This window comes from Panthera uncia, chromosome E1 (genome assembly GCF_023721935.1).
Source record: "Panthera uncia isolate 11264 chromosome E1, Puncia_PCG_1.0, whole genome shotgun sequence".
Classification (NCBI taxonomy): Eukaryota; Metazoa; Chordata; class Mammalia; order Carnivora; family Felidae; genus Panthera; species Panthera uncia.
The window spans coordinates 42,244,649-42,270,488 of NC_064814.1; the positions used below are offsets into that span (position 1 = coordinate 42,244,649).

The window sequence follows — 25,840 nt, forward strand, 5'->3', positions numbered from 1 at the left end:
GCGGCCAGAAGTTGTAGTCCCTATCCCCAAGGCACGCTTTTTGTGATCAGGAAGGGTGCCCAAAGTGGCCCCCCGGCCTGGGCAAGGCCTGGTTCCTTCATGATGTCTTGGCAAATGGGGGGCATATTTGGGCTGGGGGCAAGCACTAGACCCTGTCCCCCGGCCCCGCTTATGGGCAGGTGCACCATGGAGCCCTCTCACCGGCTCAGGGCCCTGGCACCACCACCCACCCCTTCCCACCAGCTGCTGCTAGCCCTCTGTGGTCGTGTGTCCCACCTGCCCCCACCCAGGGGCTGACTCTAAAACCCTTCATCCAATGGTGCTAACCCCCGGCTCTCCCCTGCCCCACCCCACCCACCCAGAGAAGCACAGACCCCGCTAGGGGCAGGGGCCCACTGCACACCCTTGTCCACCTTCTCAGGCTGGCCTTTCTGGCTCAGCCAGTGAGGCTCAGTAGGGACACAAAAGGGATGGAAGAAAAGAACAAAGAGAAACTGTTCCTCTCACCTCCTTCCCTGATGCCAGGGGCACCAGACTGACTCTGAGGCACAAATAAAAGAGGCTTCAAACCCAAGGCTTTTCCTAGCTGGCTTTACTGGGGAAGAACGCCCACCTACGGGTTAGGGGTTCTTTCTGAAACTCAGTGTGGGAGGGTTTTGAGGTAAAAGAATGCCTAGTGGGTCCTGAGCATTTGTCGGCACCGCCCCCCCCCCCACCCCCCAAGCCTGGGGACAGCATTTACAGAGGCTTGGGTCTCGCCCCACTCATCCCCACCCATGCAGGAGGCACAGACTGAGCACTTAGTAAAATATTTCATTCGGTAAGTCTTGTTTTCCTCCTAGGGTCAAGGCCACAGCAGAATGCTGGGGGCAGTGGGGGGCGGGTAAGGGGGGGGGGGCGTGAAGGAGGGCGTGAACCTGCTTCCATGCCAGTTTTCTGATTAGTTCTCCGGCGGGGGTGCAGTGAGGAAGCCGCCCTCTCCCCTGTGGGTGAAAAGAAGGAAGAGAGCCCTCTGCCATAGACTGCTGGGTGTAGCCGGTGGATTCGGCTCCACAGCCAACAGGTTGTGTATGTCTGTAGAACTGGGGTGACACCCATACGTTTTACCACTTAGGGTAGTGAAATCAAGTGAACTGATTAGAAGGAGAAGCGTAACTTAACCCCAGTCTGGGGAGACCCATCGAATTGCCGCCACCCCTTTGAGGTCAAGCCCAAGCTCCTAGATATCCCCAAGAATAGCGCTAATACTAAGCACTTCCCCTGCCCTGACCGGGGGACAGAGGGGACACCGCTTCGCCGTGCAGCACCATTGCTGAGGTCCCTGTCACCCCGGGTCTCCCAAGGCCAGCTCCTGCTGAGTCCCGGACGAGGCACGCAGCCCGGCGGGTGCCAGGCAGACTCGAGTCTCTGCGACGCTCCATTTGTCCAGGACTCCCGCGAGGGGCGGAGTTCCCTTCCCAGTCCCGCCCCCGGCCCCAGCCCAGAGAGGCGGGGTCCGAGTTCCAGACCAAGAACCAGGGCGGGGCCAAGGATGCTCCCGGTCCGGCAGGGCCCCCCAGGCTCGGAGCTTCCCCCCCGCGCGCTGCACTAGTCCGTGCCGTCCACCAGCTCGCACAGCATGTTCTCCAGAGCCGTGATGCGCTGCTCCTGGGCCTGCACCTGCTCACGAAGGGCCTTGATCTCCTCCAGCAGCGTCTCTAGAGTGTGCTGCTGCTGGGGCACAGGGGAGAGAAGAGGCTGTGTCTGGAAGGGATCGGTAGTGGGGGATGTGCAGACTGGGCCGGAGTGGAGCGAGGCCGCATCTTACCGACAATGGGGCGTCGCTGGCCGACTGGCTGCGGCGGGGGCCCGAGGGAGGGCGCACGTCCAGAATATTGCGCTTGGTGACCCGAAGCTCGCGGTGCTTGGGAGGTATGTAACCGTCCCTCAACGAGATGAGCACAGGTTCCGCGTCCTGGCCAGCTAGCCATTCGTCAGCTTCTAGGGCTGGCTCAGGGCCAGGCGTATCTGGGTATAGATCGTCCTGGAACAAGTCTGACTGCGGGCGGCGTGGGGAGAGAGGAGGACTAGTGTTAGCAGAGTGCCTGGCCTGCTCCGCTCCCTTCCTCCTCGGAGCCTTCGCTCAACCCCTCTTCCAGCCTCCTCACCTTGCGGGGCACAGTCATGATGATGGGCTCACATTTTCTTTCGTGCAACTTGTAGAACCTGGAAGGGAGCGGGGTTCAACACCCCCGCAGGCTCCCACCCCCTTTTCTGCCTGGGATCAATGGGTTGGAGACCAACACTTGCTGAGCCCCTATCATGCTCTGTACTTCAAAACACATTATTGGCCCAGCTGGTAAAACATCTCTGATGGGGTGTTTATATTATTTTACAGATGAGGAAACTGAAGTTTAGAGAGTGTTAAGCTAGTTAATGCTGAGACTGGCACCGAAACAAGCCTGTTTGACACCCCCCCCCCCCAAGTCCCTGTGTCTTCCCCAATGGCTAGTGGGGACAGACATGGCAAGCGAGAAGGCTGCTGACCGGGCGATCTCACACTTGTTGACTTCCAGTCCCCGCTTGGGCATGAAACCCATGCCCCTCTGAGGCTCCTTGCTGCTGAACGTGTTCAGGTAATGCACGAAAGGTGGTTCGTCTGTAATCTCAAAGTACCGAATGCTGCTGTCGCCCTGCAAAACCAGTCGGGTCAGAGACTCTCCCAGGCAGAATTTCAACATCTCGGTCAAGCCCTTGTACTTCCCTCCCGGCCGCAAGCACCTTGCCGCATAGGTAGACGATGCTGGAGTCGGGATCATAGAAGGGCAGTAGGACCCCGTTGCTTGTGTCCATCTCCTGCAGTGCCACTGGTTCCTCGAAATTGTTCTGCCCGAGCACAGGAGGCGTGACCAGCCCTGCTCTGGCCACGTGCCACTTCTGGACCCCCTGAAAGCCCCTTTAAGCTTCCTACCCGCTCCAAACTCCAAGCGTTCCCAAGGCAGCTCTGGAGAACGCAGCACCACCTCCCCCCCCCGCCCCCGCCCCCGCCCGCACATATACCCCTGCGCCGCCGCATGCAGTCACCGCAAACCACCCCCAGGGACTCGGCATCACCAGGTGGAGGTGCCAGCGTGGGCTCCTTCAGGCGACGCAGCAAAACTGGGCAGAGGGGTGGGTGTGGGGATGGCAGGCGCTGCAAAGGGGGCAGCAGCCTCCAGCCCAGTCCAGGTGGGCATGCCCTGCGGGTGGGGGGCGCCTGGCCCCTCTCCCGTGATGCCAGTCCCCGGGGCACACACCCCAAGCTTCCAGCTGCGTTACCGGGTCCCACAGGCCCAGCTCTCGCTGGCTCATGCGGGTGAAGCCCGTGGTGAAGATATGACCCTGGCGCGTGAAGACGGCCCGCATGGGCCTCATTCCCTCGTGGGCCGCAAACCTCTCCTGGGGGAAGGGGGGAGACAGGGAGAGGCGTCACCCAGTTGCCTGCTCTGGAGAGCCTGGAGGGCCGAGCAACCAGCTTGCTGATTTTGGTGGGGAAGAGACAGGGTAGGGGTGGGGGTTGGAGACAGAAGAGGGCCTAACTACTCAGCTTCCTGGGGGTCCCTGGCTGGCCGCTGGCCTGGAGAGAGTCTGGGCCCAGAGAGAGTGGGAGGCGCGGGCCTCTCAGCAGATCCCGAGCCCTTAAGCGCCCTCAGAGGCTGATCCCTAGAGCAGGGGATGTCTGCCGGCTCCCCGGGTCGCAGCGAGGCTTTTCCCAGACAGGAGCTCCCCGCTCCGCTTCCGCCTTCTCGGGCACAGGCCGCGGCCTGGGAGGGCGCTCCTGGCAGGCCCAGCGAAGGAGCGAGCGCGTGTGCCCAGCGCGGCCTGGCCTACCGGGTCCCAGAGCGCGAGTTGCCGCTCACTCATCCTGCTGAAGCCGGTGCTGAGTAGCTTCCCGTCTGCAGTGAAGACGGCCCGCAGCGGGCGGGCGCCCTCGTGAGGCCGGGCTCGCTCCTGCTCGCGGGGTTAGTGGGTTAGAGCGCCCGCCGGCCCGCCCCCGCCCCGGCCGCGCCCTCCACGCGCACTCCGCGCAGACATGCACGTGCCCCACGCACCCGCACCCCGCGTAAAATTGAGGCTGGTGAGGCAGGTGCCGCCGCCCTGCCAGGGTACCGAGCTGGGACTAATGAGGCACGAGGGTTGTCCCCTCTCTCCCTGCCGCCCAGTGGGTTGACTAGGGCAGAAAGGGGCCTGCCAGAGAGCCCGTGTCGGGCTCCAAACCCTGGAAGATGGCGCTGGGTGCCAGCTGAGAGGAGAGGGGTGCGGGAGGTTTCATGCAGGTTCTGGTGGAGGGATAGAGTTGGCAGGTTCTCGCTCAATTACAACTGAAAGAGCACTGCTCTGAGCTTCTGAGATGCAGGGGAGTGGAGGGAACAGGAGGGGGGCAGAAAATTGTGGACTGTGGGCTTACTTAGGGCTGGGAGCAGTGGTTGCAGACACTGGAAGGAGGGTGGCCTTGGGTTGGGGTGGGGAGGCGAGAGCTGGGACTAGGGGCTCAGAGGATTAAGGGTACAGGGGCCTGACAGCTGGTTGGGGGATGGCCACGCCAAGCACTCACCGCCACCACCTGGCCCTTGCGGGGGTCTATAATGCGCAGGGTCTTGTCCTTGCAGGTCGTGGCTAGCAGGCTACCATTGCTGTTCCAGCAAACACTGTGGATGACGTCCGGGTGCATGTCATCTAGACTCAGGAGCACTTCCCCAGTGCCCACATTCCAGATGATGATCACATTGTCACCACCTGTCCAGAGCAGCCAGTCACCATTACTTGGGTCCTGCCTTTGCTTGCCCCCCCCCCCCACAATCTACAGTAGGGACCCCTCCCCCAGGCCCCAGACCTGCACTGAGCAGAACATTCCGGGCAGTAGGGTGCCAGCAGAGGATGCCCACACGTTTGGAGTGGCCCTCGAGTGTAATGATGGGTTCTGTGATGTTGCGCATAGGGGTATAGTCTGGAATTTGCCACACCTAGGTGGGGAGGAAAAGGCATAGGGTAAGTGGGATGAGGGGCCTGCTTTGTCCCTCTACTCCTCCCTTATTCCGCACCCCGCCCCCCCAACCCTACAGGCTCTCTTGAGTGGTAAAAATCAAATGCAGGGCAAGATGTAATGGCGCCTGCCCCAGGCAGAAGCAGCTGGGAGCCAGGAGGGGGCACTGCCAGCTCTCCAGAGACCTCTCTATACACCCCAGCAGGGAGACTTCAGAGCACTGCCCCCTTGCTCTTCAGGCCTCAAGTTGGCCATGGCTATAATTAGTCCTAAGAAGTGCATCCTGGGAGCTGGTGGGCATGTGGCTAAATATAGCCTGGGAGCTGGGCAGGGTAGGGCCCTAGGACCTAGCAACTCTTTTACCACCTTCCCTAACACAGGTGAGGCAGCCCTCCCCCCCCCTTCCCCTGTCCAACTGCCCTGAAGCATCCACTTGGCTCCTACCATGACCGTGGTGTCGTCTGAGGCACTGGCGATGACGTTGTCATTATGTGGGCACCAGTCGATGTCCAGCACTGGAGCAGTGTGCCCAGTGACCAGAGGGTAGTTCTTATCCACTCGTCCTGTCTGGAGGGGTCAGAGAGGGAGCTATAGGGTCACTTTCCTGTGTGTTTTTTGGGGGTAGGCAGTGGACCTGTTTACATCTCAGTACTCTATCACCTATTTTCTCTTTGCAAACCCCTTTCTGCACCTTCAGCCCCATCCAACTACTTCCTGTACTTCACTGAAGGCAGAGTTGAAGTCATTTAATATCTCAGACACAGAGAGGTAATGACTTAGCCAAAGACACAGAGCAAGATACTGGTTGAGTCAGTACTTGAACTCTCAGTCCAGAGCTCTTGCAAAAATACCTATTAGGAGGAAGCTGTTCTTGGGCCTGTTCTCCCAGTGAGAATGTCTATAGGAAGCCCCTGGTAGAAGAGGTGAAGGTGAGGTAATATGGAATGCAGTGGCCAATAGCCCTTTCTTTGTCCCCCTTGGCAAGTCTCCCCCTTGTCACTGGTTTGACCTTGGAACCACAAGCAGCAGTTACTCCTAGTGCCTGAGCTGGTGCTCATCTACTTTGGTCCTTATGGGCTTTTTATGGGGGCTCTGAAGCCTTTGCAGGGGCTGGAGTCAGTCCAGACCAGGCAGTAGGGGAGTGGGGTGGCTGTGTAGCATTGGAATGGCAGTTGTACTGGGCGAGGAAGTGGCTCCAGCTTGAAATTTGAGCCCTGGGGATGGTGTCCTTAGATGATGTCTGCATTGTCCCCAAGTGAGTCACTGGCTATTGTCAGGCCTCTTTCTGACCCTGCCACCTGTGGAACCTCCCTTAACAAGGTATAGGGGCCAGATCCAGGTCAAGGTCATGACTTCAGGTGGCCATCCTGGGGGGTGGAGATTTCTAAGAGGCTTGAGGCCACTCATCAAAGGTGGCAGTCACTGCTGGCCTCCATCTCTGGGGTAGGGAGGGCTTTGGCCTTATATGTCATGTCCCCCTGCCCTTCGTTCTCATTCTATCCCACTGTAAGAACCACAGTGGGGAGGTGGCCAGGGACTCTTTGGAAAGAGCTTGACTCTGTCCTCAGTGTGCTGCTCTGGGGTGTGATTTAATCCAATGATCACCCTGCTCTGGGGAGAAAGATCCCACACCCAAAACATGAGGAGGCATGGCATTAGGAGAGATGGGGACAGAGTCTGGGCCAGGCCCTGGCTCCACTGCTTCCCAACTATCTTCATAATACTCTTCTGGTCCCTGCTGGCAACAGGGTGCTGCATGGAGTGAGGGATGGGCTATGAGTGGGTGCAGGGCACTGTGATGCTGCTGCTCTGTAAAGGGTGAGGGAGCCTCCCACTTGGTCCCCAAGGGCTTGGGGAACAGGGAGCAGCCAGTGGATACAAACTGCCCTCCTGACTGAAGGAGGGGTCCCCAGGAGCTACAGCCAGTGTCTTCCCCACTGCTTTCTTCCCTTCATCCCTCACCTTGGCCAGAGGCAGGACAATGAAGGCACCTCCACCTCCAGCCTCCACAATAATGGCCAGGAATTTGGGGTTGACAGCACAGAAGGAGCTGTCCCACGTGACCTTGGACACACGGATATCCTCGTAGGACTGGTCAGCCTTTGCTGCCTGCCCAAACACATGGCGGAACTTGCTCTGCCGAACCACACGCCGGCTCATGGCTGTGGGTAGAAGTGGAGGATCTCAGTGCCCAGAAATGCCTTTGGTCCTTAGTCCTGTGAGCTGTGGGAGGGAGGAAGAGTAGGGAGAGGATGGCAAGTGAGAAGGGTTGTCTGGCCACAAGTCAGGTCCTAGAAGCAGGGAGCTTTCTTCTAGGTGATTAAAGTATGGGAGAGATCTTTGCCACCTATAAAGTGCTGCTTAATTCAAGAGGTTAGGATTTGGGGACTGACTTTTTTGAGACCCAGGCAGGAGACAGTGGAGTTTGGGACTGAAAGCTTCCTGGAAGTTGAAGTGATTTGGGGAGGAATGTCCATGCCAGGCTGCCCTCCTGCTGTCAGCCTTGGTTGAGCATCTCTTCAGGAAGTGTTTATCTCCCAGGAGCACCTTGTCCAGAATCAGAGGCCCTGGTTGTGGGATCTTGGCTCAAGGCCAGCTATGGGGCTAAGATTGTAGCCCCCCCCCAAGATCCCCAAACCTGTATGTTTAACAGTTCAGGCAGAGGGACTTTTGCCTGTTTCTAAAAATACGCCAAGGAGAAGTTCCTCCTGTCAGCTAACCTGAGCCTTTCCTGCTACTATTTTCATCAATTTCCTCCCATCCTGTTGGGGGACACAGTGTAAGTGGATCTCTCCTCTTTCCACGCTTCTCTTCACTGGCTTCTCTAAGAGGTTTTAACTATGGTCTGGCTTTTGTCTACCACACTTTGGTCCCGTTCTTCTATGCGTCCTCTCTCCTACTCAGCTTTCCTGGGGTGGGGTCCTCAACGCCCAGGCTATGGCCAGATTTGCAGGAGTGGGGTGGGTGATGTGGGGAGGGTGAAGATCCTTTTCTTCAAACAGGGTTTGTGTTGTGCTCTTCCCCAGGGGGCTCACCGAGCTTTTCCAAAGCCCCAGCCACGGACTCCTGCCCCTCCCCAGCCCCAGGCTTCCCCGTGCCCTTCACGCCGCTTCTATGGCCCCAGGCCTGACGCCCGGCCTCCCCGCACCCTCCTCGGGCCTCCTGCCCCAGCACTGCGTTCTTGGGAGACGAGGTGTCGGTGCCCTGCAGGCGCGCGGGCCGCTGTCCGGCCAAATATAGACACCAAGTCCGCCCCGCCCGGGACCGAATTTGGCGGCGCGGGGGAGGGGGTGCAGACCTCTGCTTCTCCGGAGACCCCGCCCGCTCCGCTGGCTGCGGTGGCAGCGTGTGTGTGTGGGGGGGTACCTGGTCCTGAGTGGGCCGAGGGGCGCTCACGCTGCGACTCCTCTGCAGTGGGGGCTAGGGGTGCGCTGGGGGCCGAGGGAGGCGTCAGGGCGACGGAACTGCTTCTCCGGGTGTCCGCTGCGTCTGGGGCCCGGGTGTTCGTCTGAGCGCTCCAGCCACTGCTTGCGGCTCTCTGAGGCCCGGCGTCGCTGCAGTCCCAGCTGCCGCTGCCATCAACCTGCGGGGGCGGGGCCTGTGGCGGGGGCGGGGCCAGAGCTGCCCCGCCCCTCCAGCGGCGGGAAAGTTGAGCGCAGTGGACTCCGCGCCACGGTAGCCAGTCCGCTGGCCAAAGAAAACTGTCAAAAGTAATTGAATGTGTACACGCGGGTTGTGCGCACTCCTTCCCGCCCTCCGTGCCTCCTGGGTGGGCTGGGCATACCGAGCAAGATTAGGTGCCTTCGCGCCGCATTTCTGTTGCAATCGCACTCCCAACTTAGCCTGTCCCGGCTGGCGGTCCCGGTCTTCGGGACTGAACGCCCAGACCCTCCTGGGGAGAGGTCCCGCAAACTGCTTTGAGGGAGTCATTTCAACCCTTGGATGAGGGCCTAGGCTGGCCCAGGGCAGCTCCAGAGTACCTGACAGGGGGCACTGATGTTACTGTCGTTGTTATTAATGGCTGTAACGACCACTTCAGAACCTAAAACGTTGGCACTGTAGGCATTTCACCCTTTTAGAGAGGATTCCATGGAGCAAGGCAGAACACAGCCTAAAGACTGGGTGGGGGAGTGAATCCACCTTGACCCCATGGGAACACCAGATGCAAGGAGAAGCAGCTGCCACAGGCCTTCAACAACCAAATTTTAGACGCCCAACCTGACTCTTAAGTCTTCCGGGATTTGTTTGAATTGATGGCCAGCTGTGTTCCAGGGAAATCCCAGCCCTCATTCACTCCCACTGGGATCCATGGATCTGAGTACTGATCAAGATTAAGAAGGAAATAGGGGTGCCTGGGTGGCTCAGTAGGTTAAGCATCCAATTCTTGGTTTCAGCTCAGGTCATGATCTCATGGTTCATGAGTTTGAGCCCCCTGTTGGGCCCTGCGCTGTTGGTGCAGAGCCTGGTTGGGATTCTCTCTCTCCCTTTCTTTCTGCCCCTCCCTCTGCTTATGCTCTCTCTCTCTCTCAAAATAAATAAGTTAAAAAAAAAAAAAAAAGACTAAGGAGGAAATAAAAAGAAACCTAATCAAAATACAGCCAGTGAAAAACAACTAGTCCCTGAAGCTGCTGTACACCCAGTATCCACCCACTGCCTGGATTTCTTGCTCTGGATCATAAGGCCCTTGGAGGCCAGCATGAGGCCAGGTATTACCTCTTCTTCTCTAGGGCACACCTGGGGATCAACGGAACAGCCCTGGGGAGGGAAGATGGTGGAAAGCTCAAAGGCCCACACAAGGGTCCTTCTCAGGAAGATTCCAAGTATCCAGTGGCTTGTAGGGGAACAGAACCAGAAACTGTTACAGGTGCTCCAGAAAGAATTCGTGGCATGGAGGGCCTTAAGGGCAAAGAGTCTCCCTTTTACCTAAAGATTCCAGGTACATGATTAGGAGGAAAAGACCTGAGTGAGTCAGTTGCTCCTTAATAACAATAGCTCACACCTATTGTGTGCCAGACACTGTTCTAAGGTCTTTACACATATTAATTACATTCTGATAACAGTCTTCTGTGATAGCTATTATTATTATCGCTATGTTAGAGGTGAGGAAACTAAGGTACAAAGAGATTAAGTAGCTTACCCATCAGTCAACTGGTAGTTGGTGGAGCTGAAACTTTTATCCAGTGGTCTGGCATCTGGGTCCATGCTTTTCAGCACCATGCATTTCTGCCTCCTCTTGAAGGATAATGCTACTTTATCTCACAAGTGCTGATCCTGAGAGATACTCTCTGTGGCACAAAGGATGCTTGGACTAACTAGAAAACTGGAGCTCTAGCCCTGGCTCAATCACCCCATTTTTGCAGTTCTCTGAGCTGTAAAACAAAGAGAGCTGGGTCAGGTTCTTTACAACTCTGCACGACCTGTTGGCAGAGAAGGGATTTGACATGTCACCTTCTACCTTGAAGTGACCTTTTCTTCCCTTTCCTTTCCTCCTCTTTAAAGAGCACTCCATTCTAAAGCCCCCTCCCCTTTTTTCAAGTTTATTTATTCTGAAAGAAAGAGAGAGCAAGCAGGCGAGGGGCGGAGAGAAGGAGAGAACCCCAAGCAGGCTCCACGCCAAACTTGCAGAGCCAGACAAGGGGCTCCATCTCACAAACTGTGAGATCATGACCTGAGTGGAAGTCAAGAGTCAGATGCTTAACCGACTGAACCATCCAGGTGCCGGGAGCACTGCATTCTAGACACAAGAGTTTGAGACTAGGAAGCAGGATTCTTTTAATCCATCCTGCCTTCAGTTCTATCATCTGAGAGGAGGGGTGCTCTCCAGGTACAGGAGCAGGGAGTTGCAATAATTACCTGGACCAGGCATGTGTCAGCCCTGCCCTCTGGCTTTCTTCAGAGTGCCAAAGATTGACAGAGAGCTGGGTGGGTGGAGCCAAGGCATAAAGAACTAATTAGCAGGAGAAGCCACTGGGTTTGGTGCTTTCCTGTGTGGTTAACCATTTGAACTATTAGCTGAGCTCTGAACTACAATCTGTAGAAGACAAGCATGGATTCCATTTTTCATAAAGTCATTTTCTGGGAGAGGTGGCCTGGGAACTTAGACATGATTTGGTTCGTTTGCTTTGGCCAGAAAGACTGAGCTTATCTAGACAGGTTGGTGACTCTGGGAACCCCTAGAAAATCTGTGAAATGACCTTGCCTCCGTTATCATGCATTCTGGCACTCCAGCCAGAGCCCAGTGATGTGCCCTTTCTACTTGATTTGGATAATTCAGAAAGCAGCAGGCAGACTTCATCTTAGTTCAAGGCAGTGTTTCCTCTGGAAGCTTCAGTACATTGTTAGCAATTTGGAAACTGAGCTTTCCCTAGACAGTAGTGCTTCCTTGTATATGATGACTGGCACCACCAAATAGCTCCTGAAGGGTCGGTCTATGGAGGAGTGGGATTAGTGGAGAATCTCTCTTCCCACACCCTGCCTGTTTTAGAGAACTGCCAGTTGACCTCATCTCCCTTCTTCCACTATTGACATTCAATGCTTCTAATCGCAGGAGGGGGTTAAGAGCTTGTACTTCGTTAGACAGTCACACCTCATTTCTGGAAACCACTCAGTGAGCTGAGGTGGCTTGTGCTCAAAGTCTGTGAGCTCTATCTCACTAATGTCCAGCAGTCAGCCACCCAGAAAATCTAGTCCCTGATGGGGCAGGTCACAGCAGCTGTCCCAGAGCAGTCGCTCTGTACCACACGTGGCAGAGGAATTTTTGGTTCCTTTGCTTATTCATTCTCCTAACATTCAGGTGACCAGGCCAAGTTCCCGCTTGGTCACTTGATTGGAGGCACAATGTCTGAAATAATCTTTAGTGATTCTATTTCCCATCCAGTCTTTACTTTGTGGGAGGTAGAAAGTTAAGATCCACACCCTCCCCCCCCCCCCCCCCACTGAGTTCAGCTAACTGTTAAGGATGTGCATGATGGAGGAGATCAGTGAGAATCGTTCCATGTTTATCAGTGTTCTCTTCCAATCCCTTCACCTGCTCCAGCACCACCCCACTTTTGTTGATCAAGTACACATTTCATCTTCAAAATAAAAATTTATTTAATCTGTAACAAGAACATTGAATCTGCACATTTGCGCACAAGTTCACATTTAAAAACAGCAGAGCACATCAGTAATAAAAAAAACCTATAATACAAGTGGAACATCCCAACCACCAGGAAGATTAAGGGAGGAGATGAGACCACTCTATATTCTGCTTCAAATGCCTCAGAAAGGTCCCAGAGATTCCAGGGAGCACCTGCTTTATTTAATAAAATGTGAGCATAAAAGTTTGGACTGGCCTGGGGCAAAGGTAACAGTCAGTGGGAGAGTCTTTTGGACTTATTTCCTACATTTAAAACAAGTCCTACAAAATAAAGTACAAAGAAAGAAAAAAAAAAGGCACCTCAAGCTATGCCAGGCAAACCAAAATCCAATAAAACATAAAAACCAAACAATTCCCTGTGGGCCTGTTGATTGAGAATCATTTCAGGGCCAGTTACCCAGTTTCCAGGTTGGGTCATCAGCTTGAAGTAAGCCCTGGGTATTAGCTCTGCATGTGTAGAGGACACTGCCACCAGTGTCGCTGTGAGGACACAGATGGCAGCTGGTCATATACCCTCTGAGGCATCTTGAAGCCAATGAGGGATGATTCCAGTTTAGAAATCCTGTCCTAGATCTCTGGGGCACTGAGAAAGTGAGGCTGGTTTTCTTTTCATAGCAGGAGCCAGGCCCGGTCACCCACCACTTCCAGGCTGGAAAAGTACAGAAGCACCTTGCAATAGCTCTCCATGGCATCAAGGAACCCCAAAGCCCTGGGACAGGGTTAGGAGCGTGCAGCTTCCTGCTCTGGCGGCAGGCTTTTCCTAAAGTGGGTGTTAGAGGAGTTGAGGCAGCAAATACATTTATGCCTAATACATGCCTTGACCTTTTAGTCTGGAAGGGAAAACAAGGTCCAAGATACTTTCAAGTTGGACTGGTGCTGAAAGAGCTACAATTTCACCTACCATCAAAAAAAAAAAAAAAAAAAAAAAAGGCAAAACAAAACTGGACAAAAATGACACTAGCCATTCACTGTTATAACCATCACTGAAAGACACACCATCACTGACTGAGGAAATGACGATTTCCATACAGAGTGTTAAACAGGAGTGTGGGACACAGATGGAAAAATTAGCTCCAGGTCCTCCCCATGTACCAACCAGTGGGCTGACCACTCTGGCCTTGCTTTGTGTGAGGACTCACAGGACAGCCAGGGCTGGGTGCCTGGAGGAGGATACTGAGTGGCTATCAAGATGATGCATGTTTTAATTATCACAATGTAAACAAAGTATCCACAAATAGTTGTCAAAAAGAGCCAAAGAATGGCTTTATTTAAAAAATTTTCAATGCCCTTAAAAGTAACCCTCTTTGCATAATGCTTTCTTAAAAGAAAACAACTCCCACAAAAACACCTTTACCAAACATGCTTAGATCACTTTAAACTGAAATCCTCAGATGGAACGGGTGAAGATTTCTGTGAGCTGCTATGTCTCAGAAACTTCAGGTCTATCCAAAAGTAACTGTCTGGGGCCTTTCAGTAGGAGGGGACCTCAGAGCCTGGGCTGTCTTCCTCAGGCTGTCCTTGGAGTGCTTGGTAGTTCCCCAAATGAGAAAGAATTGGGATAAAGGTATAGAATCAGGAAAATGCTAAAGAGCCTGAAGAGCCCGGGATGCTAAGAATGATCCCAAACATAAGAATCTGAAAGGCAACCAAAATGAGATGATGATTACTCCACTACAGTACTATAGTTCTACTATAGTATATACCACTCCTAAGTGTTTCTAAAATCCAGAACGGGTTGGGATTTCTCTCCTTCCTACTGACCAGGTAACCCTCCAGATTACAGCTCTAAAGTGTGCTCCTGGGGCTTTTACCCCCTGCACCAAAATGTTATTTTATATTTGCACGTGTGCACGCACATACACACTTACTCTCTCCTCCAGAGTAACTTGAGAGCCAGACTATGGTGGCTTTCAAAATAAAGAGAGCAAGAGGTCAAGACTTTTCCTACTCCTGTCCATCTACTAGACCTGCTGTTCCAGGTCTGAGTTTTCCATGAATGGAAAAGAGAAATAGGCCTCCCAAGACTATCAGAAAGTTTGAAGACAAGAAAGTCCGAGAAGTCCTTGAGAGTGCTCATCATGTACTTCCCCTGGACCTCGCTCAGCTATGCAAATAACACAAGAACACTCAGTTGTGGGAGTTTTGAGAGGGCTGGCAAAACCCCATGGCAAGGTTGAATTACAGGCCCTGTGTAGAAGATGTTTATTTAAGCAGGTAAATTAAATGATTAAAAAAAAAAAAAAAAAAGGAAGGCAGAGCAAGACTATTTCCTTTTCCTTTTCTAAAAAGTCATCTTCACAGCATTAGAGGATCTCTTCCCCATCTTTGTTCTTACTTAATGCAGGGACAGTGAGCGTTCGACACGACTGCAGGGGAGTAGAGAGAACAGTGCAATACTGTTGATCCTGCTTGTACTTAATGTGAGGGATGTCACCATTTCAAAGGGTTAATGAGCGGGCACCACTCTCTTCACCTCTCACCCCACCACAACTTTGTCTTTTCTCCATCAATAATGGCGGTGGTGGAAGTGCCTCAACAAGACAGGGCCGTTTAGATGGATGAGCCCTGGAAATTCATAACCTTGTCTTGCAAGCCTCCTCACACTGGTACATACCACCTAAAAAAACACTTCATAACATATTAAATATCCAGGAACCACAAAGCCATGTGGATGATACATGTGAACATGTAAGGAAACTATTTAGGGACAGCACAGGTACACAAAATTACTACATCATAAAGACACTAGAGCGGGAGGCTTCTGTCCAATCCACCTCCTGGCAGCGATGTCAGACCCAACCATGGCTTCCACACAGTGACTGGATTCACAGCTCCCCTGGAGCATCTGTGAATAGCCTTAGTCCACCTCTCTGTAGCAGGTCACCCTGCTACCTGCCCCCACCAAACTCCAGCCTCTGACATTCCCTTGACAGTCTAGGTATCCACCTTTTCCTCTCAGTGCTGTGATGAACCAAAAAACCAAAACTGACCCAACTCTGTACTTGGTCAATCTCTCAGCAAGGTGGACATCAACCAGAGCCAACAGAAGCAATGTGCAAACCTCTTCAGTTCTGATGAGCTGCAGAGGGTGTTTCATTCCAGGCTAAATGCTTCTTGTAAGCAGCTGAAATAAGCTTGTTTATGGCAAGTGCTCCTGTGTTAAGGATCTCCACAATAGCAGCAAAGCAACAGCATCCTAAATGGAGTCATAATGGGTGCCTGCCCTTGGCAGGGAGAGGGGGGGGCTCCCCACAACCTTTCAGCCCAATCCACATGAGAAGCTTCCACCCTGGGCCAGCAGTAACACTCACAGACTCCTTGGCTGTGGTTCAGCTACTGGCAAACAACCTACCCTGGGATTTCAGTCTCAAAGAGAAATCAGACTTCAGTCAAACTGTGATCTAATGGGAGCCTTTAGGGGTTTCTCTGAGGAGGAAGTTACTAACACATAATTTGGCAGGAGCTGGCGATTAGAAGTCTCCATTTAAACAATTAAAACTACCATCAACATATTCTGCAGATTCCTACCAACACCCATCAGTTTTATTTCTGTGCTGTGTGTTTTCTCCAGTTGCAGCTTTACTTCTTTTTAAAAAGAATAAATCAAAAAGATCCTACGACATCAACAACAAAACACTGTAAGAAAGTGACAACATTATGTACATAAATACTGTGTATAAGCTAGAGAAATGAAAAATCTTTCAGGAAAATAAAAAAAACAACAACCCATGTCAAGTGTTAACAGTGATAACATTGGTAAGAAAACTTTGCATTCAATGGAGGTTATACATAGGTAATGTAACAATTCAAATATCATCTATGAAATTAAAAAAAAAAAAGGCAGCATTGAAGAAACAGCATGAAGGAGGAAAGTAAACTGGAAAATATGGCCATTAAACTCAGAAGGCCCACAGAATTATTCAAGTAATGGAAGTGTTAAAACCCTATGTAATGTATTCATTTTACAAGAACACACTGACTTTCAATTGCTGTTTTTCAAACCTGTCCCTATTACGTTTTGGTTGAAAGGATCTTGCATTTCCTGGCAGGGAGGGCCAGGATGACCACCTACGTGGAGCCCACTGACCCAGCCTCTCCAGACCGCGCCTCCTCCTTCTCGCGCCTCCTCCTTCTCGTATGCATTCCTCTACACAGGACCCCTCGGGTTTCATTTGGGGTTCACTTTGAACTTAAAAATTATGTGTTTGGGGGGAAAAAACCCTATTTGCTTGCTAAGTTTACAAAGCCAGCCACTATTGTGCCTTTCTGTGATGATATACTCTGGAATACCAGAAGTGGATTCTGGAAGACCCCTTCGAAAGCACAGCGGAATTTGCCAACTTGGGGAATTCCTGGTGGGCGGGGGCCCAAGGCTCAGAGACTTGTGGCTGCCCTTCGGCCCAATCTCAGGCTTTGGGTCTGAAGACCAAACCATCATCACACAGGCCCAGGGGAAGAGGAGCATTTCCAATTCCCAGCTTCCTCCCCACCCTCCCCATCTGCTTCCTTCTGCAAGCAAGCAAGCAAGCAAGCAAGCAAGCAAGCAAGCAAGAGTGCTTTTTCTCAGAGGGCAAAAATGAGGAGCTGATGGGAGCTGATTGAAAAACAGCAATTTGCCTTTGATAAAGGTGCTCTTTGAAAATGAGTATTTTTTGAGGTTTGATTTTTCGAAAAATAAAAAAATGATAAAATGGTCTTGCTGTCCAAATCAATCTCTCACGCACACATACACAGAGAAAAAAACCCTAACCCTGCATGCGCCAGGAACAGTAAAATGACCAAAATATTATAAAATTAACCAATAAAGTGCATGTTCTTTACATATTACACCTGCCCCTTTTACAAACATTTCTTTTAGAAAGTCACATGTGTAGGCTCAGAATCACATGGTATTATAGAAGGGGTTGGTTGTCCGTTTTTTATCATTTGCTTTTTTCAGTCTCCTAAGGGGGTGAGTTCTGCCGTGCTGCTGACGGGGCGCCACAGCCAGCCCGGGAGCCGGGCCTGCACGCTGAAGTCCCTGGGGTTGTAGCAAAGGAAGGCCTCCTTCAGAACTAGTCAATTTGGGTTCTGCCCTGGGGAGCAAACACTGCTGACCGTAACCAAATTCTTTGGCATACTGTACGATAGGCTTCTCCACTGGCTTGCTCTGAGCGATACACTCTGTTGTTTTGAGTTGCTCTATAAAATACTTGGTGGGCTCTAGGTTCTGGGGGGCATCTGGGTTTTCTGAGGACTCCTGGGGCTCCATGGCATGCATGCCTGAGTCTGTTCTGATGAAGGGCTGAAGCAGTTTGAGATGAGAGGGCTCAGAGGAGACAGGCTCTCTATCTGATAAACAGTCTTTACAGAGGTCCAAGTAACCTAACTTGGCAAGGGAAGCTGAATGCCGCATTTTGGCTGTTTTGGTGAGTCCTGCCTGGCAGATCGCTCGGGACTCGAGGTCTTTAGTGCGCTCTTTCACCACACTGAGGCTATGGCTGACACTCTTCATACTGTCACTACTAGAGCTATGTGGGGGTTGACAGGCTGCAGGTAATGGGTCCAGTTTTTCTTGTAACTCCCCGATATTATCACCAAGTTTGCTTAGGTCTTCACTCCTTAACAGAGAGCCTTCGTATGGCACTTCACTGCCACTGGAGAGTGCACCGTCCAGACCTTCTTCCCAGCCGCTCTGCTCCAAAGAGGGCTCGTTGTCTGTGGTGCTGCTTTGCTCTGTGAAGCCTTCCAGGTGAACTACGGCCCGGGAATGTGCGTAATCCAAGTTGGCAGACGGTACATGGGTTGTGTGACTGACAAAAGGTGTTCCTGTCTCCAGTGCCACTGACAGGCTGTTGTCCCAGTCTTCAGGGCTGCTCAGGGTAGAGGTCAGGTTGGTGGGACTGTCGTGCTCAGGAGAGGAAGAATGAGGCAGAGGTAGCAGTGTGGGGTGCAGAGCAGGCTGGTCGGGGCCCAGAGTCCTGTTCAGATTTTCATCCAGTGTACAGAGGACGGTGATGGAATTCTCCCTTTTCACGCTCCTCAGTCCTTGCTCCCCACTCTTTTCGCTGGTGGCTCTTTCACCCCCTTGCCCAGTGTGACTGGGTGACATAATGATTTCGATCTTCTTGGGAAGGGAAAGAGGGACCGACTGTGTCTCAGATCCCTGGCATGAAACCACAGTCCTCGGATCCTTCAGGACTCCTTCCAGCTTTGTTCTAATATCTGACCCTGGGTACTCTTGAAACTCCAGCGGCTCTAGTGCTGGAACAATGGCATTTTGCTCGGAATGGGGCAGCAGGCCAGCCTCAGACCCAATGCATTTCCCTTTGCCCTTGTTAATCTCTGGTTCCTTGGGGACAAAAGAATGTTCTAGGGTAGCTTCATCACTCTTCCCTTTTGGTGCTAGGTCTGCCACAGAAGACTCATTCTTGGAATTCTTGCGGATGGACAATGAGGTACAACCAGGGGCAGCACCATGGTGCTCTTGCTCCTGTCGCAAGCGTTCTTCAAACTCCAAGGTGGCTCGCCTCACAGACCCAGGGCACCACTTGGCACCCGGGTGCATCCCTGGGCCCCAGAGTTCTTGTTCCTCCTCAGCTGGTTCTTCTTCTTCCAACTCTGTGGTGAATGAGTGTGTAGTCAGGCAGCCTTCTAGGTCCCACTTCCCTGAGTCTTTGGCTAGTTCAGGCTGGGCTGTGTAGGAACCTTCATTCTGCTCCAGATTTCCAGGTTTGTTCTCTAGGGCCTGGGCCCTCTCCAGGGGCAGCTCATGGATGGTGTGCTTCTTTGGTGTATGGCATGGGTTGGATAGGATGTCTCCTTTCAGTTGAATCTGTCCAACTCCTTGACTGATGGATTCGATCTCAGTGACGATTTCTTTGACTGAAATTGCATTTTCTGAGTGAGATTGCATGAAGATATCTGGGCTGACCAGCTCTGAGATTGCCTAGGGAGAAACAGTGAGATGGTTATGGCAAAGTGCAGTCTAATTAAAAATGCCAGATGTTGTACTTATTAATCTTCTAATCCAGGAGAACCTTCTGGCTATGAGGACACAAATCACAGAGTGCCTGGGACTATCCTCTGGCCATCTGTTTTGTCATACAAAAAAAAACCAGATTCATTAAAGGCAGAGATACAAAATTAGTTACAGGTTGAATCACTGCCTACTAAACTTTTGTTCTGTTTACTCAAACAGAATTCTGACCCAATATCTTGTTCCAAAAATGAACAGCAGATAGCCTTGGAGGTTCCTATAATCCTTACTTTCCTAAGATTATTAGCGTTCAGGATTTAGGCCATATTGGGATAGATGAGATTTTTCTTTTCTGGCCTATCAACTTCCAGTTGGATTTTTTTTTTTTTAATATTCATTCATTTATTTATTTATTTATTTGTTTGTTTGTTTGTTTATTTATTTATTTAGAGAGAGCACGAGCTAGCGAGCGCGGGGGAGGGCAGAGAGGAAGACACAGAATCTGAAGCAGGCTCCAGGCTCTGAGCTGTCAGCACAGAGCCCAACACGGGGCTTGAACTCATGCACCATGAGATCATGACCTAAGCCGAAGTCAGACACTTAACAGACTGACCCACCCAGGCGCCCCTCAACTTCCACTTTGATTCTAACCTTAGTTAAGAAAAGGAGTTCCATTCAAGGGCTCAGTGGCCACCTTCAACATGCCCAGTGATAGGGCGAGATGGATGAGGTTATCATCTAATGCCTGATTTGGAGACTCACTGCTCCCTTCTCTCCTCTGTCCTGCCAGCTTTCCTCCTGATCCTCCCCCTGCACCTCCTGGCAGTAGCATTCCAGCACATGAGGGCACTCTGTACCTGATCACACAATTTCCAAGTTTGACATGGCTCCTTCTGGGAGAGGTTTACTTGGCTTATGCAGCCATATGCCTGAGCAACTTAGAAACTGTGACTCTCTGACATTTTACTGTTCTACCAGTTACAATTCCTAGATGGATTTAGAACAAGGCAAAAGAAAACTGGCCAACACAAAATCAAGTCCTATGGTGGGGGCGGGGGGGAAGATAAGGATTTCAAAATCTGGAAATGGCCATTGGACATCTCTTAAAGTGGCATCATGATAGCCATCAATCTGCTTTGTTAACATTTTTATAAGCCTTCAACATATAATATTTCCGTACGAATTGTTTTGGTCTTTCTCCTTCAAGAGAAAGTCAGAACTAGTACAAACTAACAAGGGCAGTTATGCCTTTGGGAGAAATCTCCTGGGACATTAGGCAGAGGTAAACTAGCCAAGACTGGGAGAGAAGCCACAGTGAGCCCAGTGTGTGCATGGGCTGTGGAGAGTGCTCATATGACTAGGGACTTTGCAGAAAAGCTATTTCTGTCGGAGCTGCTACACCCACTGGTCCAAAGGAGAGCTCAAGCATTCTGATTTCCCAGTAGAGAGAAGACAGCAGCAGAGGCAATGAATGTCCTGGGACAGCTGAGACAGAGAAAAGATGAGTAACGGACAAGGTGGTAAATATAAGTAGATAGATATCAGGAGATATCAAAATGTAGTCACTCCCACTGAAACCATTAAGTGAAATTTGGCAGGTGAGAGTAAATCTGTCATCATTTACTTCCCAACTACTGTATTATATTGATCTAAGATACCATTATTGTTTTTATGATGCATCCCAATTTCAGAAGTGTCAAAATGAGAATAAGTGTGAGTTTTAGCATTGATGATACACAGTAATTCTTTCCCTGGGCTCCTAAGAGTTCATATGCTACAGAGAAGAATCCAGGGATTCTGTCTGCTCTCAATCATTTCCTCAAACCATCCCCCAAGTCTTGGATACTACAGGGTCTGAGATGAGGAACAATCCAGAAACATTATTAATAACATCATCATCAAGAACTCAGCATTGGTTCCTACTCTAACAACTATTCACACATGTCTAGTCTTTGCATTTTCTGAGACAGAAAGAATTTCCCAAACAAATCCATCTCCACAAAAAGGCCTTACTCATTATCCCAGACACTTCATTATTGGTGAGATCTGGTCTGAACTGCAGAGGATCAGGGAAGGGACCTCTCCTTGTGCAGGCAAGACATTCATTTTGACTAATCCCTTCTTCCCACATCCCCTCTCAGAAGTGCTTCTAAAAACACCAAAAATCTGGAAAGATAAGTTTCTCAAAAGGCAATGGATTAAAAAAAATTTTTAATCCTAAATTTTTAAGGAAAGTCTCGGCTATAGAGTCTCTCCCGTACTGCCTTCCTAAATCTTTAGCAACATCAAAAATACAATGAACAGAGCAGACTCCCAACTATTTTATCTTCAAAGAGAACTTCATTAGGTAGAAAACTATAAAGACAGTTTTTACCTTTGACTGTTCCTCATCTATTGAAGATTCTTCAGATGCATGGGGAGTATTACTCAAAGAGCTGCTTCTCTGGTCGTCAGCTGTCACTTCAGAAGGGGTTACTTCTACCACTGAAAGTCGACAGGTCTCACCCCTTCCTCCACCCAGTTCTTCCATCCTTGAGTGAGAAAAAGATCGAGACCGGGTTTCTTGGGAAAGCTCTACAAACTTCTCTAGGGCGCTAAAAAAATCAATGCGATCTGTACTGAAATCTGAGACTTCAGCCTGGCAAGTGGGTTGGGGGCTCGGTGATTCAGGATCAGGGGACATGGGAAGGTCTTTCAGGCGAGATGTCAATTCTTCCAGAGGCAGTAAGTGGACGTTCACATCTGTTTTCAGCGCATCTGTCTCCAGATCTTCCACTGTTAAGTCTGGGAACTTGTTGGCAATTTCTGGGGCCTGTCCAGGTTGGATTAAGGCTTTGGATGCATGGCAGTTGTCAAGAGGGAATTTTGATTCATTGAGACAACACCCTGATGAGCATCCATTGATGTCATTTAGGTTTAATTCATCTTCAATCTGTCCGGCATGAAATTCCCTAGAAGTAAACTCCAAGCAGATCATTCTTTCTTTGGTACACAGACCCTTCTGATTTTCATCTTGTGGGACAACATGTTCCACAAAGACGGGAGGTATGGGTGGGTGACTCTCCATGGTCTTCACCTCGGCAATCTGGTCTGCTGAGGTGGTGATCTCCTTCTTGTTGAGTTCTAGCCCTGGTTTGCAGATAGGTTCGTGGTGGTCTGAGAGGTCGCTATCTGAATGAGATCTCCAGAGCTTGTTATGTCGCTGTTTGCTGTGGGGACATACACAGGAAATGCCTCACTCTGGTTTGTGAAATCAACCAACACCCACCCAGGAAATCGCTCCCAGATAATATTAAATCTTAACCTGCAAAATGCTTTGTTAATACCCAGTGGAAGAAGTAGGCAATAAACATTTGTAAAGATGCTCAATTTGGGGCACCTGGGTGATTCAGTTGGTTGAGGATTCGACTCTTGATTTTGGCTCAGGTCATGATCTCATGGTTTGTGAGATCGGGCCCCAAGTCAGGTTTGTGTGTACAGCCTGGAACTTGCTTGGGATTCTGTCTCCCTCTCTGCCCCTCCCTAACTTGTATCTGTCTCTCTCAAAATAAATAAATAAAGTTTAAAAAAAGATGCTCTATTTAACTAATAGCAAAATACAAAAACAAAACAAAAATCAATATGATATCTGATTTTTTACCTATCAGACTGACAAGATCTAAAATGGTTAACAGCTAGTGTTGATGATGGCATAGCCAGACAAGCCCTCTCACATACAATCTTGAGTACAATCTGACAATAGCTCTCAAAATTTAACCCTTTATCCAGCAATCAATTCTTTTAAGGATTTTTCTTGGAGAAATACAACTATAGGTGCACAAAGATACAAAGATGTTTACTATGTAATACTATGGTACTAAAGGATCAGACACGAAAAAGAAAGGATTTATTAAAAAAACTTTTTTTAATGTTTACTTATTGATAGACTTTTTAAGAGAGAGAGAGAGACAGACAGACAGACACAGAGAGACAGAGTGAGACAGAGTACGAGCCGGGGAGGGGCAGGGAGAGAAGGAGACACAGAATCTGAAGCAGGCTCCGGGCTCCAAGCTGTCAGCACAGAGCCTGATGCAGGTTTCAAACCCATGAACCATGAGATCATGACCTGAGCTGAAGTTGGATGCCCAACCAACTGAGCCACCCAGGTGCCTCAAAAAGAGGATTTATTTGAATTACAGTCCATATACCCACATGCTACAGGTACTTTAGTAGAATGTTGTCCAAGATGAGTGAAAGAGCATGCTGACCACATTTGGAATGGTCAGTTCCCAGGTTAATAAGTACAGGAAAATATTTGGAGGTACATCATCAAATTGGTAACAGGGTTTCTTTCAAGGAAGGCAGAATACTTTTGGAGAGGGCTTTACTGTCTTTACTCTGTATTTCTATAAATTTTAAAATTTAAAAATGAGCATGTTTAACATTAATAACTGGGGAGGGGGAAACTAAAACAAAATAGCACCTAAACAATACAAAGAGAAATATTCTATTGGAGCTCATTCCAAGTTCTCATAATTTGGATAAAGAGCTGATACACAGTTAATCACTGAAGTAGAAATGTGAGGAGGGTGGTAATCTTTCTTGAATTAGAAATCAAAGATGAGGCTAATAAATCCACAAAGGTTGGTAACAGAATGGAAGAGGATATGCATAAAGTATAGGCTTCTTCCATAAGGATCTCTGGATAAAAACCATCAAGCTGAGGTGACACCTGGAAAAGTAGGTGGCCTAAAGGAAGATCACACACACAGATCCATCCTTTAGCTCATTTTACAGAGAGAAGGTCTGATGGGATGAAATTTTAGTTGATACCATATTCTCTAACAAGGGAGCAGTTTCCAAAGCCCTAGCCAAAAAGAAAAAGGTGATGGCCCTGTGGCTGGTCAGAATCACCTGCCCAGGAAACAGGTCTCTTATTTAGGGGTGTGGTTTCCATGACTTACAAGTTGATGAAGAATTACCTAACTGCGGGGTGGAATGGGAAACAGCCCAAAACAATTTACCGCCTGCTCAGGGCCACGCCTGCCTATGAATCTCTGCCGAGTCATGCGCCTGCACTAATGTGAACCCCTGTTTGTTCTCAGCTCTGCACCTGCTCTCAGCTCCCCCTGTCTGGCTGTGGCTTGGGTGGGGCTCTGACTCAGGCCTGCACAGCAGAAGAGTGCTTTTCTGAGTAGGGAACAGGTCATTCTGTTTATGAAGACAAGCTATAATCAATAGCAGGGAGGAAGATAGGGTTTTCACCCTTTCCAAGCTGCATGAACTCTAGCCACCCCTAGGAGGAGACAACATATCACACTTCCCAAACAAGTGAGTGACTGTGGGAGGGGCAAGCTGAATGGTTGGATAGGTGGGGCTTAAATTGTACATTGTGATCAACAGAGGCCAATGTGCTTCCCTTTAAAGTTTCCTTTCTATCTGGACACTCTTGTTTCCTGACCTACATATGGCTCTGTTCTCCAATTTCTATCCCTCACCCATCATGATGATGTTCAAACCTGCACCAAGACCACTCAGCCCCCATGGCAGGACAATTCCTGTGATGCAGATGACTGGGAAGACAGGGAATAGCTGTTCTCACCTTTCTAAGGACAGCTTATCTTATCAGTTAACAGGCAAATGGGATTTTTCTCATGATCCCAAGAACCTTCCGAAGTATGATTTTTTTGAAACTGCCTGCAAATCACTAATCAATCAGGAGGGAATGAGACTAAAATTACACTAATAGGTACCAACAGCGTATGTTTCAGAGGAAGTGGCTGATGTTACAGCTGCTTTCTTTGCCCAGCAGGGATTTCATTCTCTTCCTGGGGGAGATAATCATCAGAAAATATTAGGTCAGGGCTCTGGAATTAAACTGACACCTTCTTGTAAAGGAGAAAGAAAAATCCCAATCCAAAGATAGGTCTGATTCCACTGCCTTTTTCACTTTTGCAATAGCACCTGCAGGGAGAGTGGTGGGCAGCTCTTTGATACAAACAAGACACTCATTACTATGGCCTTTGAAGCACTGCTACTCCAGGGCCCCTTCCTGCTCCCCTCCCTCCTCCTCCCACCTCAGAGGTTAGTAAACTCTGTCCTGAATTTTGTACTTATCATCTTCTTTCTTTATAGTGTCGACATGTTGTGTTTTTGTAAAAATTTTTTGATGTTCATTTATTTTTCAGAGAGAGAGAGAGAGAGAGAGAGAGAGAATGAACACCTGAAGTAGGAAGGGGCAGAGAGAGGGAGACACAGAATCTGAAGCAGGTTCCAGGATCTGAGCTGTCAGCACAGAGCCTGATGCGAGGCTTGAACCCACAGAATGGCGAGATCATGACCTGAACTGAAGTCAGATGCTTAACCGCTGAGCCACCCAGGTGCCCCGACAGGTTGTGTTCTCAATACACTGCCTAGTTTTGTATGTTGTGAACTTATATAATGAAATCATACTCTATGTATGGATTCTTCTGTAACTGCTTTTTGCCTACACTGTTTCTAAGATTCATCAGGAGCGCCAGGGTGACTCAGTGGGTTGAGCTCAGCTCAGATCATGATCTTGTGGTTCGTGAGTTAGAGCCCCGCGTCGGGCTCTGCGTGGACAGCTCAGAGGCTGGAGCCTGCTTCGTATTATGTCTCCCTCTCTCTCTGCCCCTCCCCGGCTCCCACTCAGTCTCTCTGTCTCTAAAAGAAATAAACATTAAAAAAATAAGATTCGTCAGTGTGTATAGCTATAATTTCAGCGAGTATGATGAATATGCCA

At 50.1% G+C, this 25,840-nt stretch overlaps 3 protein-coding genes across 13 annotated transcripts in view; all 3 read right to left on the reverse strand.

Moving 5' to 3' along the window:
- Window positions 1-372: 372 nt before the first annotated feature.
- CORO6 (coronin 6) lies at window positions 373-8,455 on the reverse strand. Of its 6 annotated transcripts, XM_049637969.1 has the most exons (13): window positions 8,369-8,455; window positions 6,965-7,225; window positions 5,447-5,569; window positions 4,853-4,982; window positions 4,574-4,755; window positions 3,850-3,969; window positions 3,298-3,417; window positions 2,761-2,865; window positions 2,527-2,672; window positions 2,148-2,205; window positions 1,808-2,038; window positions 1,616-1,713; window positions 373-983 (listed from the first exon to the last, which is right to left on the reverse strand). In XM_049637969.1, the coding sequence occupies exons 2-13, from the start codon at window positions 7,160-7,162 to the stop codon at window positions 941-943; spliced, it is 1,554 nt and encodes a 517-aa protein (XP_049493926.1). In that variant the 5' UTR covers window positions 7,163-7,225; window positions 8,369-8,455; the 3' UTR covers window positions 373-940. The 6 variants fall into 6 exon arrangements, with proteins under 6 accessions (XP_049493926.1, XP_049493923.1, XP_049493922.1 ...); XM_049637966.1 differs by lacking the exon at window positions 3,850-3,969 and having other exon boundaries at window positions 1,616-1,710; XM_049637965.1 differs by lacking the exon at window positions 3,850-3,969.
- LOC125927533 (uncharacterized) lies at window positions 7,185-10,225 on the reverse strand. The gene is made up of 3 exons (XM_049637976.1): window positions 10,140-10,225; window positions 8,787-8,982; window positions 7,185-8,703 (listed from the first exon to the last, which is right to left on the reverse strand). The coding sequence occupies exons 1-3, from the start codon at window positions 10,141-10,143 to the stop codon at window positions 8,115-8,117; spliced, it is 789 nt and encodes a 262-aa protein (XP_049493933.1). The 5' UTR covers window positions 10,144-10,225; the 3' UTR covers window positions 7,185-8,114.
- A 6,487-nt stretch (window positions 10,226-16,712) lies between these two features.
- The window catches only part of SSH2 (slingshot protein phosphatase 2), a 255,079-nt gene continuing 245,951 nt past the window's right edge, over window positions 16,713-25,840 (reverse strand). For all 6 annotated transcript variants that reach the window (XM_049637946.1, XM_049637944.1, XM_049637943.1 and 3 more), the window contains 2 exons: window positions 21,473-22,307; window positions 16,713-19,068 (listed from right to left, as the gene is read on the reverse strand). In XM_049637946.1, coding sequence (XP_049493903.1) covers window positions 17,023-19,068; window positions 21,473-22,307 — 2,881 coding nt within the window. In that variant the 3' untranslated portion in view covers window positions 16,713-17,022. The remainder of the gene's footprint in view (window positions 19,069-21,472; window positions 22,308-25,840) is intronic.

Coding starts and splice junctions, on each gene's coding strand:
- CORO6 (XM_049637969.1), bottom strand. CDS start 7,162: ATGAGCCGGCGTGTGGTTCGGCAGAGCAAGTTCCGCCATGTGTTTGGG. Junction 2,866..3,297: donor AGCTGGGCCTGTGGGACCCG/GTAACGCAGCTG, acceptor GTGCTCGGGCAG/AACAATTTCGAGGAACCAGT. Junction 2,673..2,760: donor TCGTCTACCTATGCGGCAAG/GTGCTTGCGGCC, acceptor CTGGTTTTGCAG/GGCGACAGCAGCATTCGGTA.
- LOC125927533 (XM_049637976.1), bottom strand. Junction 8,704..8,786: donor AAGGCACCTAATCTTGCTCG/GTATGCCCAGCC, acceptor TACTTTTGACAG/TTTTCTTTGGCCAGCGGACT.